Genomic DNA, 21,239 nt, shown 5'->3' with positions numbered 1-21,239 from the left:
TAATCTATCCTTTCTGAACACTGTTAGCTAGTCTGAAAAAAATTCTCCTGAACTTATTTCCAGCTTTACCCCACTTTCTGTATGTATAACTACTTGTGCTTCAGTGCTTTCTATTAGGGCTTGGAGCTCCTGTAGTTGCACATTGAGTAGAATTTGGTAGAAGTTAACCATGTTTGATTCTTACATCTTTTATAAAATTCTTATTTTTGTTTCCCAATCAGTCATTTAATAACATAATTGTTACTAATATACCTGAGTAGATTATTTCTATTGAATGATACTTCTTCTGTTCCTGAAAAACGATTAACTGTTACTGTAAGAGCAACTTATAAATATGTTTCACTAGTAGGTCTTTATTCAACGTGTTTAACTCCAAGTATTACTTCAAAAAATAATAATTTATCTTGCGACGGAGAAACAACAGAAATTTCTGTTGGCCTATATAGTTTCAAATTTTATAAAAATTCATTCGAAAAATCCAAGTACTCATATTGAAGCAGTAGAAATTTGAAATAGAAGTGTAATTGAAAGTGATAAACAATTATACATGCATATAAAAGAAAATAATGTTGTAAGATTTTAGAATTTAATAACCAACTTATTGAACCTAAAGTAAAAGCTTTTGCTAAAATGTAAGTTTTAATTTGGTTTATGGGATGTTTGTTAAACATAATGACCATTTCCATTGAGAAACTAATATTATTGTTTCAGTTAAAGTTAATTCTGAATTTGGTGGGCCAATAATTTATGAATCAAATCCTTCTACAAAATTTGGAATGTTTAATACTATTCAAAATTTAGAAATTACTATAACTGATGAAAATGATGATTTAATTGACTTCAGTGGTGCTGATGTAATACTAATTTTAAAAATAAGTCAATGAATTTTTCCTTATTAATTTACAAACTGCAGCAAAAGTTACTAACATCACTCATTTGCTCTTAATGAAAAGACAAAAATCATTTAACTCTTCCTGACAAAGAATCTGAAATTAATATTAATATGGGTCATGATCGGATATATCCTAATTTTTCGCAACATTGTATGACTTTTGATGTTATTCATACAGATGGAACTTATTTTTCAGTATATGATGGTAAGTCAAATATTAAAGTAATTGTTAATTATGTCTGGAAATTGTTCAATGTTATTACAGTTTAAAAAGGCCATTTTTAATTGGTATTGAATGTCCTTTTATTTCTTCTTCCACTGTTAGTCATTTAACTTCTTGCCTTTCGAATGAATTAAATATGGAAGGAAATATTCTTAATAATGGAATATTTAAAACTAAACAGAATGAAGTTCTTTAGCCTTTAGAATTTTTTTCTGGATTTTGTAAAGATTATAAAGAGATTATGTTCGAAGTTGAATTAACTGTTATTTTTACCTGCAGTTCAAGAAAAGATCAAGAAGATTCAATGGACTACTGATAATGATAAATCTGCTTTTTCTAAAGAAGGTAAAATTCTGCTCTTCCTAAAGAAGGTAAAATTGTTGTTAAAACGATGGAAATTCCTGCTCCTGTTGTTAAATATGAACCAGAATATTCACTTCAATTAGAACAAGAAAGACTTAAAAATCCAAAAATTCCAAATTCTTTCTGTAATTCCAAATGATGCAATTTTCTGGTTTACAGGGAAAAGAAATTTTGAAATACATTTACTAGTTACTATAATGCTACAGAATTTGATAAGGCTTATTTTATTTTATTTGTTTTCTACAGCAATTGAAAGAATAATTTGTTATCTGATTCTTCTTTATTCGACCATGTTAAATTACAAAATATCTTTGATCAAAATGGAAGAAACGGTTTTTCCTCAAGAATTATCGAATCCTGATCCGCCAAATAACTTCTTAAAACCCTATGTTTCTTTTCGAGATTTTTAAATAATTCCGAAATTAAATTTTGATGTAAATGTAAGTCCTTTTAATTTTATTCAAAATTATCCAATTTATGTAATTAATATGACTAGAATATTTTATCTAACCAAAAAACAACAATGAAATTATATGCATTCTTTAAGGAAATTTTAAAATTAATACTATTGTATATGCTATTATGTGTGGTAAAAAGAATTTAACTTACGATTCCCAACATAGAATGGTTACTCACACACACTCACTGGTCATACCAGACTCGAGAGTCCATTACCACAGCAATATATTTTCGCCATCTCTCCCTGTCTTGGACTATTCCTTTCCATTCACCTTCAATAACTAGGGTCCTCAAATCAGCCTTCACATTGTCCTCCCATACGTCTTGGTCTCGCCACAGGACGTTTTCCCTCTAAGTACCCTACCAGTACTCTGCACACTGCCCTGCCCTCATCCATTTGACCTACGTGACCCGCCCATTGCAGCGTACGTGATTTAATAATACTGATTATGTCAGGACTTGAATAGAGTTCGTGAATCTCTTCGTTATGCAGTTTTCGCCACTCTCTGCTAATGTCATCCCTTTCTGCTCCGAAAATTTTCCTCAAAATTTTGTTTTCAAATACTCGAAACATCTTTTCAAAATTTGTACAGTGAGAGACCGAGTCTCACACCCATACAGCATAACTGGTCGAATAATAGTTTTGTATATTCTAATCTTTAAATTCCTAGACAATATCTGTGGTGAAAGTAATCTATTCAGTGAGAAGTAGCACGCATTTCCCGCCCTTAATCTCTTCTTCAGTTGAGATTCAATCTCATTTCTCGAAGTGATGTCCATGCCTAGATACTTAAATGTGTTCACTTTTTCAAAGTGCATGTCTCCAACTTCTAATATTTCCTGATCTACTGCTGTTGGCATTCTAGTAGTAACCAGGTATTTAGTTTTGTCTTCACTTATCCTTAGACCTTCATCTTCACTAGCCTTGATTAGTGCATTCACATTTGCTGTCACAGATTCTTTCCTATCACTAATGATGTTTAGATTAGGAAAGAATGTTACTGAAAAATTTAAAATTAAGTAAACGAATGAAAAAAATAGAAGAATTTAAGGATCTTTTAACTTCTTGTTTTCATTTCCTTCTGAAATATTTTCGTAAAACTAGGGAAGATAAAAACTAAAAACTTTAGTTCTTCAAAAAGTAAAATATTCTTCAAACGTTTCCCACTGCACTAAAAATCTGTTAACTTAACGTAACAATTATAGTAATTACTGTTCAGAAGTATTCACTAAATTATTAGAACAAAACAAAGATAAATATTATGCCATTTCAAAATCTGAACTCCTACCTACTAAAGTTGGGTATAAAATTTAATTACTTTTAGATGAAAAATATAAAATACTCAACCAGATCGACACACTAAAATCTTTAAAAATGATGATGATAAATTAGATAAACTTGTAAATTTACATTTTGTTCATCAAAGTAAAATGGTAACTACAGATCGTCCAGTTCATATTATAGACTTTGAATAAATTTTAAGGATTTTGTATTTTTCTTTTATTCAAACTAGGGTTTCCCTTGCTATAATTTTCTAAGTTCTTTTAAATACCTCAGGTTTGTTCGAAATTTTTTGTTTTCGTAGTATTTATATAAAATTTGATTTTTCAAAATAGGGAAATGAGATATTTTGGTTGGGGGAACTGGAAAATTCGATTCTTGATTGGCATTCTGGAAATTTGTCTCAGAAAAGAGCTTTGCAGCAGAACCCTTTTATTCATACTACTCATGAGTTGCTTACTGGCTGTGCAATGTGTGGGGGAGCGCCATCTTGCATGAAAATGATCCTATCCATACATTCTCGATAAGGATTCTTGTAGTGTGGTACAAGTAAATGGACCCATATAACCAATTTCCTCCAAACAAATATATGGTGCCGCACGACGGAGCTACTTATGGAGAATGGAGTCATACCAGTCGATGTTTGAGCAGATCTTCATTTGTCCATATTCTCGAGTTTTGGTCCCTGAGATGGAAGTGGGCTTTGTCTGTCCACAGAATGCTCTATGGTCACTCACTGTCCACTTACATGCAAGAAAGAAATTCTAGAGTAGACGATTGTTTAATGGTATGTCATCATGAAGCAACTCATGAATGTGTATAATTTTGTATGGTAACAATGCAAGATGTTTCATAGAATTTTATGCACCATGCTCACGGCTCTGTCCAAAGTTTGGGCAATTCTCTGTGCACTGAATGTTTCCACACCACCACTCGACCCCTCCTACAATGCTGTGGTTACATCTTCTATTGATGTCGAATTAATTGTTTTCCTCCATCTGCTGTAATGCAAATAAAATGAACCTGTATTCGAATTTCGTAATTATTTTCTCCGCAGTTTTGGTGGACATTGGACCAACACCATTTTTCAGACCCTAGAGTCTCAGAAACTTCTGAAGAGGCTACTAGCGCGCAGCTCATAAAAGAGCTTTGCCAGCTGCACACAGTTCTGTATTGAAATAGTCATTCTGACATGTCATTCACAAACTATGGAACAGCCATGGACCCTTCGCCTTTTATTTTGCGTATTCTACCGCTTATAGCACCATCTAGTGGTAAATTGTCGTTCAATATTTTCGTTTCCATAACGTTTCCCCTTTCTTCGACAATATTCTGTTCAAATTTGGCATCATTCCGACCAATGGTTCGATTTTTACAGCGTTTTGAAACTGGAACTTTAATTATAAGCACCCTGTGTTTTGGTTATGATTAATGTTTTACTAAAAGTTTAAACTTATGCGAGGTATGTGTTCTCTCAACTCTTTGTATCCTGTTTGCTAGGTATGATCGGAAACAGTCGTTAGCTATGCCTCTTATCTGTACTGCTTTTACCTTGGTTAGTGGAATCTTATGGTCAATAGTATTAAAAGACCTAGAAAGATTTAAAAATATGCCTGTGACACTCATCTTTGTCAAGAGCCAGAAGTACCACATTTCTGAATTCAACTACAGCTAATTCTGTTCTTCTACCACTTCAGGAACCAAACTGTGATTCAACTAAAAGGTTGTACTTATTGAAAAATTTATAAATCCACCTTTCTTAATTTTTTCTATAATTTTTGAGAATGGTAACAACAGGGAAATGGGCCAGTAGTTTTCTTTATCTCCTATATTACCCTTCTTTTGCAAAGGTACAACTCGTGTCTGTTTTAAACACTCTGGAAATATTCCTAATTTGAAGATTCATTTATGATGGTTTCTAGGCAAGCTTGGCTACTCTCTATACATTCTTTCAGCACACATATTTGTACTTCATCTACTGTAAGACTACTGACTTTCTTTTTTGGTTTTGTACAGTTTTTCTGACTTCATGTGCTGTGGTTGCTAGTAACATCATTGTCGTTAGAGTATAGTTATTTACAGATGATAAATTGGTTTGTTTATTTTTTTGTTATTTTCCTACAGTACTTGAAAGATTCACATAGTTTTCTGGATGGTGAGGATCATTTATTGTGTGTCTACCTCTGTTTGCTTTTTAGTTCTTTGCACTGTATATTGTTTTGTTGTTAAGTGACTTCTTGCAGCAGTCACCAACTTTTTATAAATCTTTTTGTACCTGTGATAGAAATGTAAAAACTTTGGCCCAATATGACTCTTTTTCATGGAAGTGAGGTCTTTAATGATTCGGGATGATTTTGTAATATCTTCTGTTTTTCGTTTATTTTGTGAAGCTCTGATACTGATGCAAGTAGTTTAGGCAATGACTTTTCAAAGTTCAGTTCAAATTATGTCGATAATTCAGAGCAATGGTTCCCAAACTTTTTTGTAACATGATGCACTATTTTTCTGGAAACCTTTTTGCGACCCAATATATACATATGTATACTCTACCACTACAGTCACTATGCAGTAGTTAATAGTAATATAAAAATTATGTATAATATGAAACTGAACTTAGTATTTTATGGAAAAATGCGTTTCTGAGTAATAATTTCGAAAATGTTGAAGGGAACATAATTAAAGAAAAGAAACACAAATTTGGTCCATAAGAATTTTATTTCATGCAAATTAAATGGTGAACTTAATGAGATTTGTGGCATTGTTTAGTCTTGTTGTTAATGACACTTTCTATGTCTGGACTGAAACTTGTTAGTTTTAATTGTAAATCATTTATTTCTGCATTTGTTTTTTAAAAACCAAGCCTGAAAAGCACATTCAAATAAATAAGTAGTTGTGAATTCCATTAGCTCCTTCATAGCTATATTTGCAAGCACTCAGTACTCTTGGTTTAATTTTATCCAAAGGGAGATTAGGCTTAATTCTTGAAATAAACTTTTCAAAGAAGAGTCACACAATAGTTCTACCAGGGAGTCTTCTGCAAGTGCCAATAGTTTTAACTTTTTAAGGTTGTCCTCTTCAAACGAATTTCTTATCCACAGCAGTTCATCAGGAATTCTTGGAAAGTAATACCTACAACAAGAAATCAACATTAAGTAACACTCTTGAATAAACAAACAACTGTCAGTGGAATTAACATGAAACTATCAGATTCTTTTGAGTTCTCTATGTGGAGACAGCGTAACTATCATTATCAAAATGAAGGTGGTTGAACTTAATTGTTACATTTCTGTATTGGGTGAAAAACAATAACATGAAAATTATAAACATGTTTAGTATGGAATGCATCAAATCTAAGTGATTACAAGTACAATTATTTCAGAATAAGTACCTGAAACTAGAGGCCAGTGCTTCAAGATGTTCCTTCCTTCCAGCTGCTGTTTTCTGGTTAACTTTGATTCCATATGTTTCTAAGAAATCATTGAGCAGTGGGAATGCATCATAGCAGCTCTCTTTCAATTTACTGGACCATATTTCAAGTTTTTAAACAGTTGCTTCTATTTCATCTTGAACATAGAACTTATGGACATCCTTTCCTTGTAGCGATAAATGAGGCTGTTGAGAGCACTGAATATGTCACCCAAATATGAAATACATATTAGCCAGTTTTCGTCATTTAACAGGTCCATAAAACTGCTCACAGAATTCACATTACTTTTGTGCTCCAACAGGAAGATTCTCAACTTATCTCGAAGGTCAAATAATCTTGATAACAATTGCCCTATTGACAGCCAGCTTGACAATCTGCACTACATAGTGCAGGAGAAGTGTTCTGTGCTCACTGCCCATCTCATCACACAGCATGGCAAACAATCTTGCATTTTTAGGTCCAGATTTAATGAAATTCACAATTTTCACTGTGTCATTAATGATTTTCTTTAGGCATTCAGACAGACCTTTACTTGCAAGGGCCTCTCGGTGCTGGCTACAGTGAGTTCACTGAACAGAAGGGGAAACTGCCCTAACTTTAACAATCAAACCTGAGTAAACGCCAGACATAGCATGGAGACTATCAGTCATCAGTGCAACACATTTTGTACCATCTATTTCATTTTCTACCGTAAAGCCATCAAGACATTTAAAAATTTCTTCCCCTGTTGTTATCATTGGCACACATGTAGAAAAGACCATTTCTTCTTCTATACTCCCATCAAATTCAAACCTAACAAAAGCTAAAAGAATATCCTTGCTGGCTATATTTGTGTTTTCATCAAGCTGAAGTGAAAAGTAGTCACTTTGCTTGAAAACTGTGGCCATGGACTGGTTTATAAACTCTGGCATTTAATAGATCCTTGTCTTTAACATTTTGTTTAATAAGGGTATTTCGTCAATTAGTCCTGTGTGCTTTTTTCTAAATAAAGCATCAGATTTTATTTTGGTCGCTGGTAAAATAAAACCCTCTCCTATAGTGTGAGCTTCCCCCTTTTTGGCTATCAATAATGACTGTCGATATGAAACGATTGTAGTTTGGTTATTTGTTCCCCATAGTCAATTTTGTCATCATTAACTTTGATTTTCAAAAACTTCATTTTTTGTAATGGAAAAATCGATTGTCTTGTTTATGTATTTGGATATTTCTTTGATAAATGTCTTTTCAATTTTGAAGGTTTCATACTCATGTCAGCAAGTACTTCAAAGCATACAATACACAGAGGAAGCGTCTCTTGATCTGTGCCTGAAATCACAAACCCATATTTCAAATAATCATCTTCGTATTTATGAAAGCAAAATTTCACCTTCTTCTGGAAGGAGTTCAGTTAACTAACTTCACTAACACTGCCACCTTTAGGTGTATTACATGAACACTGGTACTGGATGTGGAAGGTTCTAAGCTTGGATCTACAACATATTTTAAATTATAACTTCCCACAACTGTGTAGCTGAAGTGTAAATTAATCTGACACTGAGTCCTAGAAATCGAAATGTAGAAGGTTAGTCATGGGGCGCAACCTACAGTTTGTGAAGCACTAATGCAGAGAATTTCTAATTTACATTGATTTGTCTATAAACTTCATCACAACTTTAATTTGTTTGTTCCCTTGAAAAACCTTGAATGGTATTTTGATTCATGATAAACGGTCTTTGTAGGCCTGCAGTTTAGTAATTTTTCCCTATAATTTTGTGACAGAAATGGTCTGAGAACCCAAGAGCTTTTATAATTAGACTATACCTCTCGCTGTCCATATTTGTGGCCACCTGGTCGATCACTGATTCAGTCACAGCAGTCATCCTTATTGGTTTATTGCACTAGTGACCAACAGGAGCATGACAAATCGCTGAAGAATATCTATGAGAATGCTACTGTTTTCATTTATGAAATTTTAATTTTTCTTTGTGTCTCTAAACTATTGAAGACTCTGCTTCTACAACATTTAAATTTCCACATTAAAAACATCAGTGTTGAAGTGACACATTTTCCGTTGTTCGATTCGTATATTTATCTTCAATAGCAATATTTCATTCCAGTGTCATGGGGACTGTAATTCCAAACTGAGAACCTGTGTATGTCAGATCCAAAGAGATAAAATGCCAGAGAGGGGCAACACTGGCACAGAGTGAGGCAAACTCAACCCCCTCCGCCATGTTTTCGTAAGTCAAAAGAAAGGGATGTGGTATGTGACAGTGCATAAGGAAATTACGAAACTGCAACTGTCAACGTTTATTATCAATATTTCCTATGAACGTTGTGTACTAACACTTTATATACACCATCTGTTCTCAGTATCGGCAACTTTCATTAAAATACTGTAACCCCAGATGGTCCAATATCTCACTTTAGCCCCATGACTACAATTCTACATTGCGATTTCTAAGACTCAGTGTCAGATTGATTTACACTTCATCTACACGGTTATTGGAAGTTATAATTTAAAATATGTTGTAGATCCGAGCTTTGAAAATTGATCGTGCACACATAAAATGATACCAAGATTGATTCAAAGAGTAATTTCTACTTTTTACTTTGCATTGCAACAACAGAAACAGTTGTTGGAGTAGAGCTATTGCAACTATCACGGACTAAATCGTACCGAAAAGGACGTAATCGACCATATCTTCGAACCACGAAGTAAGTTTTCAGTCTCAAAAAAAGGTTGCAATTTGATGTTCATGACATTTCGGAGATGTTACAGTGCGTAGTAGCGTACTAACTGGCAAACTTTCAGAACTACCGTAGGATGATGTTCAAAAACATGGCAACTACTAGTAACGAGTTGTACCTCAGGGGGCCCTGAATAAAGTGCCACAGCCTCTGTATGTATTGGTAAGAATGCAGGGAACCTGCATTAAATCAGCTGTTTAGCACCGTACATAAATCCAGTATGAAATACTGTATACTGAGAGTATGAATATAATAAGAATTTTCTAGGGCTCCATAATGAGATTTTACACCGGTAATCTACCAGCCAGGTGCGGAAATAATAATCATGATCGACGCGAATGCATCTGGCGCCGCTGTTGGTAAAGTACATGAGTCAGATCGTGTTTGTATCGTTGAGCGCGTCGATGTTACTTTGTTACGCCCATTTGTTGTTTTGATTTGACATCTTTGGTTATGGAGGGCGCGTAGAATGTAGTGTTTGTTTGCGATTAAATGATTGGGTTTAAACGTTTATCAGTCGGCTTTGAAGGTTATAGGACACATTGTATGGTTTCCTGCTACTCAAAGCAGGATACTGTTTTCCTATGGATATTTTAAAAATTTCAACATTAGTGGTGTATGCTGTAGCTGGAGCAATAAGATTTTGGTTTCTAAATTCAGATTATAGGCAAATAATTGCAGACCGTGTTGAGATATCAACGCCTCTGAACTCGTGGAAGAAAGGTAAGCTCAAATGGCCTTTAAGGCTCTTGGCCCTGTGTAATTAATATTTCTGAGAAAAATACTAGTCGACATTATCGCTTATACCGGTAAGTTGCACTATGCTGTTGTAAACATAACGAAAAATGTGTTGTGGACAGAAAGTACTGTTGTCAGAAAAGTTTTAATTGCGTAGTAAGTGAAACATAATAAAAGCTATTCCCTGGGTGTGAAGAGAGCTGTTTTAAAATTTGTCCGTAAATCAGTTTAGAGGTTAACCCGCTGACAACGTAACGGAGCGCATTTTGTATATCTTCTAACCGGTTTGATGTGGTCTGCCACTAATTTCTCACCTGGGCCAGCATTTTCGTCTCGGAGAAGTAACTGCAAACGACGCCCTCAATTATTTGTTGTATGTATTCCAATATCCGTCTTCCTCTACAGTTTTTACCCACTACAGCTCCCTCTAGTACCATAGAAGTTAATCCCTGATGTCTTAACACGTGTCCTATCAACCTATTCTTCTTCTTGTCGGTGTTTTCCGTGTATTCCTTTCATCGCCAACTTGACAGAGAATCTCCTCTACGTTATCAGTCCGTCTGATTTTCAACAGTCTTCTGCAGCACCGCATCTCTAATGCTTCGATTCTCTTCTGGTTTGTCCACAGTCCACACTTCACTACCATACAATGCTCTGCTCCAAACGTACATTCTGAGATGCTTCTTTCACAATTTAAGTCGTATTTTTATACTAGCAGACTTGTCTGTGCTGGGAATGCCCTTTTTGACAATGATCTGCCTTTTATGCCATCCTTACTCCATCCATCATTCGTTATTTCGCCGCGTTGTTGGCAGAATTCCTTAACTTTGTCTACTTCGTGATCCCGAATTCTGGTAAGCTTTGTATTTACTCTCAATCCATATTCTGTATTCAGTACACTGTTCATTCCATTCAACACATCCTATGATTATTCTTCACTTTCACTTAGGATATCAATGTCATCAGTGAATCTTATTGTTGATATCCTTTCATCCTGAATTTTAATCCCACTCTTCAACATTTCTTTTATTTATGTCATTGCATCTTTGATGTACATATTAAATAGTGGGGGCAAAAGACTACATCCGTATCTTACACCATTTAATTTGAGTGCTTCGTTCTTGGTATTCCACCCATATTGTTCCCTCTTAGTTCTTGTACACATTGCATATTCCCATCATTCCTTGTAGCTTACCCCCTATTTTACCCACAATTGTACTTCTGTATCCCACTCCTTTGCACAATGATTCTTCCTGACTTGTCTCGTAAACTTCACCCTACTCTGCATCGTTACTGAACACATTGCACCATTTGACAGTGTCGAACACTTTTTCCAGTTCGACAAATCCTATAAATATGTCATGTGTTCCGTTGTCAACCCCAATATCAGAACTGCCTTTCTGGTACCTTTATCTTTTGTAAAATCCAACTGATCATCGTGTAATAGTTCCTCAATTTCCTTTTCCATTCTGTATATTACTCTTGTCAGCAACCTTGACACATGAGCTGTCGGGCCGCTTGTGCAGTAAAACTCACACTTGTCGGCTCTTGCTATCATCGGAATTATGTGTATAATGTTATTTTGAATGTGGTATATCGCCAGTCTCATTCGATGTACACAGCAACGTGAATAATTGTGTTGTTGCCACTTTCTCCAGTGATTTTTGAAATTCCGATGGAATGTTATTTTTTTCCCTTCTGCCTTGCTTGATCTTAAGTTGTCCAAAGTTCTTTTAAGTTCTGGTTCTAATATTGGATCCACTATCTCTTCTCTGTTGACTCCCGTTTCCTTTTCCATCATGTCATCAGTCAAGTTCTCCCACTCATAGAGGCCTTCTGTGTTCTCTTTCCACCTGTGTGCCCTCTCCTTTGCATTTAACAGTGGAATTCACATTGCACACTTAATTTTGCTACCCTTGCTTTTAATTTCACTGAAGGCTTTGACATTGATTCTTCCTGACTCGTCTCTCTAACTTCAGCCTTCTCTTGTGATTCTTGAACAGAGTAATCACTATTACCATCTGAAATTTATTGCAGAACTCAGTTAGCCTTTCTCCTCTCTCGTTCCTGCAACGGAGCCCATATTCTTCTGTAACATTTTCTTCTACTCCTTTCCCTACAATTACATTCCAATTCCTCATGGCTATTGGATCTTCATCCCCCTGTACATACTGAATTACCCGTTCAGTGTCCTTTTCCTCTTCACCTTCAGATCACATCATCAGCATGTATAACTGAACTGTCATTGTTGATGTTGGTTTGCTGTCAGTTCTGATGAGATCTGAACTGTTCACAGTAATTCACTCTTTGCCCTATCTTCCTATTCACAACTCCTACTCCTATTATACTATTTTTTGCTGGTGATTACCACACTGGACTCTCATTTGGGAGGACGATGGTTCAGACCCATGTCCGGCCATCAAGCTGTAGCTTTTCTGTGGTTTCCCTGAATCACTGCAGCAAATGCGGGGATGGTTCCTTTGAAAGGGCACAGCCGATATCCTTCCCCAGCCTGACATAATCCGAGCTTATGTTCCATCTCGTAATGACTTCGATGTCAGCAGGTAAACTCAGCCTTCCTTCTTTTACTTTTTTCTGCTGTTCCTTTTTATGGACATATATTTGTTTCTTCTTTTTTTGGTCAGTTGTTGTATTTCTTCAGTTACCCAAAGGTTCTTCATGATCACATTTCTTGCAGTTATATTTGTCTGTTCAACTTCTCTATTAAATAATCATTTTTGAGGTTTCTGTTGATCCAGAACTTCTTAAACATCTAAGCTCTCCAATGTCTGTGTTGTGGATAGCACCACGTTTTGGAGATGAAAATGTCAGAAAAATGATTTACTTTTCCTGTTTTCATTTGCTATTATTTTATGGCATGATATTCTGGAGCAACACACCATTCTGGAAGAAAAGTGTTTCATGTGCAGAAGTGGTAATACGGATAAGAGGGGATGGCCACTCTAGAGCCTCTTTTAGACATCTCTCTAACATCTGACAGCAGCCTTGCAATACATGTACTCAGTTACGAAGTTTGCTTTCTCCAACCAGTTACAGTTTGAAAACCACAGCAACATTCATAAATGCTATAGTACATACAAAAATGACTTACTCTATCCATCACTTGGTGTTAATGTGATGTATTCAGCCATAGAAATCCTTGGCCTCTTACCCAGTAATGGAAAGAATCTAATAGAAGATAAAATTAACTTCAAACACAAACTGAAGTAGGCCTATTTTAATGTTATGAAAGTGTAACAGAAATACTTGTTTCTTGAATAGAAATCATTGGAATAAAGACAATGTTGTTGTTGTTGTTGTTGTTGTTGTTGTGGTTGTGGTCTTCAGTCCTGAGACTGGTTTGATGCAGCTCTCCATGCTACTCTATCCTGTGCAAGCTTCTTCATCTCCCAGTACTTACTGCAACCTACATCCTTCTGAATCTGCTTAGTGTATTCATCTCTTGGTCTCCCTCTACGATTTTTACCCTCCACACTGCCCTCCAATGCTAAATTTGTGATCAATTGATGCCTCAGAACATGTCCTACTAACCGGTCCCTTCTTTTTGTCAAGTTGTGCCACAAACTCCTCTTCTCCCCAATTCTATTCAATACTTCATCATTAGTTATGTGATCTACCCATCTAATCTTCAGCATTCTTCTGTAGCACCACATTTCGAAAGCTTCTATTCTCTTGTTGTCCAAACTATTTATCGTCCATGTTTCACTTCCATACATGGCTACACTCCATACAAATACTTTCAGAAACGACTTCCTGACACTTAAATCTATACTCGATGTTAACAAATTTCTCTTCTTCAGAAACGCTTTTCGTGCCATTGCCAGTCTACATTTTATATCCTCTGTACTTCGACCATCATCAGTTATTTTGCTCCCCAAATAGCAAAACTCCTTTACTACTTTAAGTGTCTCATTTCCTAATCTAATTCCATCAGCATCACCCGGCTTAATTCGACTACGTTCCACTGTCCTCATTAACTTTTGTTGATGTTCATCTTATATCCTCCTTTCAAGACACTGTCCATTCCATTCAACTGCTCTTCCAAGTCCTTTGCTGTCTCTGACAGAATTACAATGTCATCGGCAAACCTCAGTTTTTATTTCTTCTCCATGGATTTTAATACCTACTCCGAATTTTTCTTTTGTTTCCTTTACTGCTTGCTCAATATACAGATTGAATAACATCGGGGAGAGGCTACAACCCTGTCTCGCTCCCTTCCCAACCGCTGCTTCCCTTCCATGTCCCTCGACCCTTATAACTGCCATCTGGTTTCTGTACAAATTGTAAATAGCCTTTCGCTCCCTGTATTTTACCTCTGCCACCTTTAGAATTTAAAAGAGAGTATTCCAGTCAACATTGTCAAAAGCTTTCTCCAAGTCTACAAATGCTAGAATAGTAGGTTTGCCTTTCCTTAATCTTTCTTCTATGTCGTAAGGTCAGTATTGCCTCACGTGTTCCAATATTTCTACGGAATCCAAACTGATCTTCCCCAAGGTTGGCTTATACTAGCTTTTCCATTCGTCTGTAAAGAATTCGTGTTAGTATTTTGCAGCTGTGGCTTATTAAGCTGACTGTTCGGTAATTTTCACATCTGGCAACACCTGCTTTCTTTGGAATTGGAATTATTATATTCTTCTTGAAGTCTGAGGGTATTTTGCCTGTCTCATACATCTTGCTCACCAGATGGTAGAGTTTTGTCAGGACTGGCTCTCCCGAGGCCGTCAGTAGTTCTAATGGAATGTTGTCTACTTCGGGGGCCTTGTTTCGACTCAAGTCTTTCAGTACTCTGTCAAACTCTTCACGCAGTATCATATCTCCCATTTCATCTTCATCTACATTCTCTCCCATTTCCAGAATATTGTCCTCAAGTACGTCACCCTTGTACTCCTTCCACCTTTCTGCTTTCTCTTCTTTGCTTAGAACTGGGTTTCCATCTGAGCTCTTGATATTCGTACAAGTGGTTCTCTTTTCTCCAAAGGTCTCTTTAATTTTCCTGTAGGCAGTATCTATCTTACCCCTAGTGAGATAAGCCTCTGCATCCTTACATTTGTCCTCTAGCCATCCCTGCTTAGCCATTTTGCACTTCCTGTCGATCTCATTTTTGAGACGTTTGTATTCCTTTTTGCCTGCTTCATTTACTGCATTTTCTCCTTTCATCAATTAAATTCAATATTTCTTCTGTTACCCAAGGATTTCTACTAGCCCTCGTCTTTTTACCTACTTGATCCTCTGCTGTCTTCACTACTTCATCCCTCAGAGCTACCCATTCTTCTTCTACTGTATTTCTTTCCCCCATTCCTGTCAATTGCTCCCTTATGCTCTCCCTAAAACTCTGTACTACCTCTGGTTCTTTCAGTTTATCCAGGTCCCATTTCCTTTAACTCCCACCTTTTTGCAGTTTCTTCAGTTTTAATCTATAGTTCATAACCAACAGATTGTGGTCAGAGTCCACATCTGCCCCTGGAAATGTCTTACAATTTAAAACCTGGTTCCTAAATCTCTGTCTTACCATTATATAATCTATCTGAAACCTTCTAGTATCTCCAGGGTTCTTCCATGTATACAGCCTTCTTTCATGATTCTTGAACCAAGTGTTAGCTATGATTAAGTTATGCTCTGTGCAAAATTCTACCAGGCGGCTTCCTCTTTCATTTCTTAGCCCCAATCCATATTCACCTACTACGTTTCCTTCTCTTCCTTTTCCTACTGTCGAATTCCAGTCACCCATGATTATTAAATTTTCGTCTCCCTTCACTATCTGAATAATTTCTTTTATTTCGTCATACATTTCTTCAATTTCTTCGTCATCTGCAGAGCTAGTTGGCATATAAACTTGTACTACTGTAGTTGGTGTGGGCTTCGTATCTATCTTGGCCACAATAATGCGTTCACTATGCTGTTTGTAGTAGTTTACCCGCATTCCTACTTTTTTATTCATTATTAAACCTACTCCAGCATTACCCCTATTTGATTTTGTATTTATAACCCTGTATTCACCTGACCAAAAGTCTTGTTCCTCCTGCCACCGAACTTCACTAATTCCCACTATATCTAACTTTAACCTATCCATTTCCCTTTTTAAATTTTCTAACCTACCTGCCCGATTAAGGGATCTGACATTCCACGCTCCGATCCGTAGAATGCCAGTTTTCTTTCTCCTGATAACAACGTCCTCCTGAGTAGTCCCGGCCCGGAGATCTGAATGGGGGACTATTTTACCTCCGGAATATTTTACCCAAGAGGATGCCATCATCATTTAACCATACAGTAAAGCTGCGTGCCCTCGGTAAAAATTACAGCTGTAGTTTCCCCTTGCTTTCAGCCGTTCACACTACCAGCACAGCAAGGCCGTTTTGGTTAGTGTTACAGGGCCAGATCAGTCAATCATCCAGACTGTTGCCCCTGCAACTACTGAAAAGGCTGCTGCCCCTCTTCAGGAACCACACGTTTGTCTGGCCTCTCAACAGATACCCCTCCATTGTGGTTGCACCTACGGTGCGGCCATCTGTGTCACTGAGGCACGCAAGCCTCCCCACCAACGGCAAGGTCCATGGTTCATGGGGGGGAGGAAAAAAAGACAATGTAGTTCTTCAAAAAACCACTTCGGTAAATTTAGAGACTTTGTATTTGAAGAAGACTGTCCATTATGCTGCCATCGCCACAACCTCATGTAGTGATAATGAGAATAACAGAGGGATGTAGATATTCAGTTTTTCCTCCTTTATTCTGCAAATGGAACAGGATAGAAAGTTGATAACATTGCTATGTTGTGCTCTCAATAATTCACTGTACATTAGCATGCAGAGTATGTATGTAGGTGTAACAAACATTCCAGTCTCCCACGATTATTAGATTTTCGTCTCCCTTTCTATTACTGAGTTACCATTTCATTTTCCTCATGTGCACTGTGTCATTTTCTGCTTACAACAATATCCATGTATCTGAGTTAAAAAAACACCTTTGACTCTTTCCACATCCCAGAGAGATTCCTCTCCAAGGGATCCATGGAAAACGATAAATGTATTGTAACAGCATCATGTATATCTGAACTATAGTTGTTGGCATTGATTTGCCGCCGATTATGTTGAGAATAGTTATATCACATACCTTTTGTCCATTGTTCACTCTTTGCCCTATTTTCTTATTTATAAGGAATCCTCCCATTGTACAATTTTCTGATATTGTTGATATTACCCCGTATTTGTCTGCAAGTTGTTTTATCTTCTTTCCATTTCACTTCACTGACCTCATTTACACCTAAATCCAGCCTTTGCATTTCCCTTTTCAGATTTTATTGCTTCCTTATCACATTCAAAATTCTCAGAATGACTCTTGCAGAATATGCTGCCAAAGAATTTAAATCTAAACGCAAAGGCAGTAAGACCCTCACACTTAAATCCTGTAATTAAATATTTTGTCAGCAAGCGAGAAATGGATTCACTTTGACATCGGATAGTAACACAGTGCATCGACCTGCTCGGAAAAGTAATCACCAATGATGATTACATGTTCAACAGTGTACTAAAAAAATGCCCTTATGAGATAAGGGCAACAATATCTGAAAATTCAATACAGAGAAGGATGTCTGCAATACTTTTATTTGAACTGTGCTGCTTAAGAGCAACTAAATTCCAGGTAAGCAAGCTATCAGGCACATATGAGAAACAGAAATATAATTGTGGAGGAAATTATGTTGAAAGTAGGATTCACAGAAAGAGAAATAAAGGCATTATTAAACAGGAGATAACACTGACCAGTCCTACTAATAACAGAAAAATAAATTTATATGCCAATTCATTTGGCCCAACTGCTGCTCTTTGAAACACTTCTGCCATAATACATAAATGAAAATGCACAGAAAAAGTATTTTGGGATACATATGTCGAAAGCTTCAATATCATAACAAAAAAATCATTTAACAAAAGATTGGTTGTAGCAATGAGGTGTATTTCTTAGCAGTTAAAGAGGATCTTTTTACCACATATGCTCAGTTCTTCATATGTTTTTGTAGAACAATACTGCTTGTTGGTTCATACAAGGATACAATTACATACATAATCTGGGTTTCTCTTTACCAGTGCTCTGCAGTTCTGCCTAATATGTAGGACTGGAGCTCTTCTTCTAATTATTGCAATTTTCTGAGAACATAATTAAACTAGTCCTAAATCTGCTCCCGCGTCCGGCCATCCTGATTTAGGTTTTCCGTGATTTCCCTAAATCACTCCAGGCAAATGCCGAGATGGTTCCTTTGAAAGGGCACGGCCGACTTCCTTCCCCATCCTTCCCTAATCCGATGAGACCTACGACCTGGCTGTTTGGTCTTTTCTCCCAAACAATCCAATCCAATCCTAAATCTGCATAGCACTCGATGCCTCTTGCTCTGCTCTTGTTACTTCCTTTTCTTTTCAGTAGTTACTCAGAATGCCTTGACATGCACACAGACACAAAAAAGAGCTGTCAGTGGCACCAAAGTTAATGTCCAAGCACTTGTGGATGATGCAGGAATTGAAATTAAGGTACCAGAGGAAAAAATAGAAATGCTGAACTCCATTTTCAAATTTTACTGTTCAAATGAAGATATAGAAGTACGGCTTACCTATTTTTTTTGACATAATTACCACCAGACAGTAGATGCTTGTCATTTTATGGGATCAGCCTTTGTATTGCTGTGTCAGTGTCTGTCACCTGGGAATGGAACAGTGCAGTATGACAGTAATTTTCATCTCTTCATCATTGTGAAAAGGCTAGTGAGAGGAAATCCAAGAAAATACGGAAATCATGAAAGCAGGATCAGGACTGTACTGAGGATGAACAAAAAACTCCATTTGAACTCCTCCTTAACATTTATTGTGCACTGAGCTGTATGTGAGTGACCATTGTCATGGATCAGTACTTCTACACTGAGCATTTCACATCTCATTTGTTAAGGATCATGATATCTGTGAGAAATGGTTGCTGCAATCCATAATTGCGGAGTGGAAGTTCTCCACCTTCACAAGGTCATCATTGATAAGGGTCTGTCTTCCATGACCCTCTTCAATATGACGCTTTGGCAGCCTTTAGAACATTGCATACACCAGTGATCCATCATTTGTAAATCTAGAAGTAACTTTGGTTGGTTTGTGGGGGTTAAAGGGACCAGACTGCGACGGTCATCGGTCCAGTAACTTTGGACTTAGCCTGGGAGGTGCGTTGGAACCCTTTCTATTCTTGTTCTGTCCCCCCTGCGGGTCCGGGGCTTAGAATAGGCCTGCAGTATTCCTGCCTGTCGTAAGAGGCGACTAAAAGGAGTCTCAAATGTTTCGGCCTATATGTGATGGTGCCCTCTCGGGTGTGACCTCCATATTTCCAGATTCTTCCGAAGAGCGAGCCAATTGGGGAAGGGCGCCTTCCATGATGCAATGAAACCTTTAGCCAGCTTTCTCCTCGTCGCATTGCCGTCCCACTCGTTCTCCATCTCTTGGGCGAGGATACATTCCTGGGTGCGATTTCCACCATGCACTGTGCAGTGTTGCTTTTTCCGGAGACGTCAACCATGGACTTCCTTGCCCCTAATATCCATCATGGTAGCCAGTCCATTGTGGTGGGGCCACCATGTATCCTGTTGGTTGTAGCCCCCTGACAACACAGGGATCGCTCTGCTGATGCCTGCGCCGTTAACTCCCCACGTACGCCAAGGAGTAGATGCCTATCTCCCTGGGGCATCGGACTCCCGGCAATGGCCATACTACCAGGTGTCCCTTGTTGAGGCTGGGTGGTGCCCATGGGGAGGGCCCTTGGTCGGAGTGGGTGGCATCAAGGCGGATAACCCGCAATGAAGTGTGGTACATCATCTCTTGCTGGTTGCCAGCCGCCAGCAGTCCCCAAGCGTTCTCGGGCTCAATTCAACTCCCAGAAATACGATCCCAAATCGTTCCTCTCCCTGGCCACACCGTTGGATGGCAGTGACACTTATTCTCCCCAGTTCCTAGTTTATAGGAGAGCTGATGGGGAGTCTTTCATGTTGACAAAGCCTCAGTTCTTTGCAGAGCATTTAGAGGACAAGTTTGGGGAGGTGGAGGGCTTATCCAAAATGTGCTTTGGGTCAGTATTGATAATAACGGCATCCTCTGCCCAGTGACGAAGAGTTTAAATATGGTTCAGGGTATTATTTTCCATAGGGACCATCTCCTAATGCAGTCTGATGACGAGCTGTGCGCCAATTTAGAGTGTCGAGAAGTTCATTTTGTCTGGCGTGTTCATCGGGGTCCGAACGATAATCAGATTGCTACCAGTGCCTTCATCTTGGCCTTCGAGGGTGATACATTACCAGAGAAGGTCAAGGTGATGGTCTACCGCTGTGATGTCAAGCCCTATATCCCTCCCCTGATGCGGTGCTTTAAGTGCTGGATGTTCGGCCATATGTCTTCCCGCTGTACTTCCAGCCTCACATGTCAAGATTGCAGACGCCCATCACATCCCAATACTCCATGTGTCCTGCCTCCCATCTGTGTCAACTGCGGAGAGCATCATTCTCCTTGCTTGCCAGGCTGCAGGATCTTGCAGAAAGAGCGGAAAATCATGCAATATAAGACCCTGGACCGACTGACCTATACTGAGGCTAAGAGGAAATATGAACGACTCCGTCATGTGTGAATGATTTCCTCATATGCCGCTGCTACAAGAACCGTGATAGCCCCATCAGTTCAGCGAATTCAAGTTGGCTCACCAAGCCTTACAACTCCGCATTCCACCTTGCCCACGGGATGCACTGCCCACCCTGTTTCCTGCACCACCTACCTCGGGAGCACCTCCCCCCCCCCCCCACCCCCCCCTCCCACCCCACCCATCGGGGATGTCCGTCCCCGCTTCTAAGCCGGAGAAGTGTCCAACTTCTTCGGCTCCTCTTGCCCACAAGGGGTCCCTTGGGCCCCTCCCTTCCCAGGTTTCCACAAGTGGGAAGGATGATGCCCAGCAGTGGCATAAGTGCCTACCAGCAGCTGGTCATAGGGCTTCGCGATCCTCCTCCGTCCCCGAGACTGAATCGGTGAAGCCCTTCCAGCCAGTGAAACCCAAGGAGCAGCGAGAAAAGTTCAAGAAGACCTCTAAGACAAAGGAACTTGTG

General features: G+C 38.1%; 1 protein-coding gene across 1 annotated transcript in view; it reads left to right on the top strand.

Moving 5' to 3' along the window:
• Nucleotides 1–9,793: 9,793 nt before the first annotated feature.
• Nucleotides 9,794–21,239, top strand: part of LOC126483661 (phosphatidylinositol glycan anchor biosynthesis class U protein) — a 91,941-nt gene continuing 80,495 nt past the window's right edge. The window contains exon 1 of the mRNA XM_050106721.1: nucleotides 9,794–10,099. Within this exon, the coding sequence (XP_049962678.1) occupies nucleotides 9,961–10,099 (139 nt within the window). The 5' untranslated portion in view covers nucleotides 9,794–9,960. The remainder of the gene's footprint in view (nucleotides 10,100–21,239) is intronic.

The sequence above is a fragment of the Schistocerca serialis genome, chromosome 6 (assembly GCF_023864345.2).
Source record: "Schistocerca serialis cubense isolate TAMUIC-IGC-003099 chromosome 6, iqSchSeri2.2, whole genome shotgun sequence".
Taxonomy (NCBI): Eukaryota; Metazoa; Arthropoda; class Insecta; order Orthoptera; family Acrididae; genus Schistocerca; species Schistocerca serialis.
Note: the sequence above shows the minus strand (reverse complement) of the source record. Positions and strands in the feature narration are given on the sequence as shown.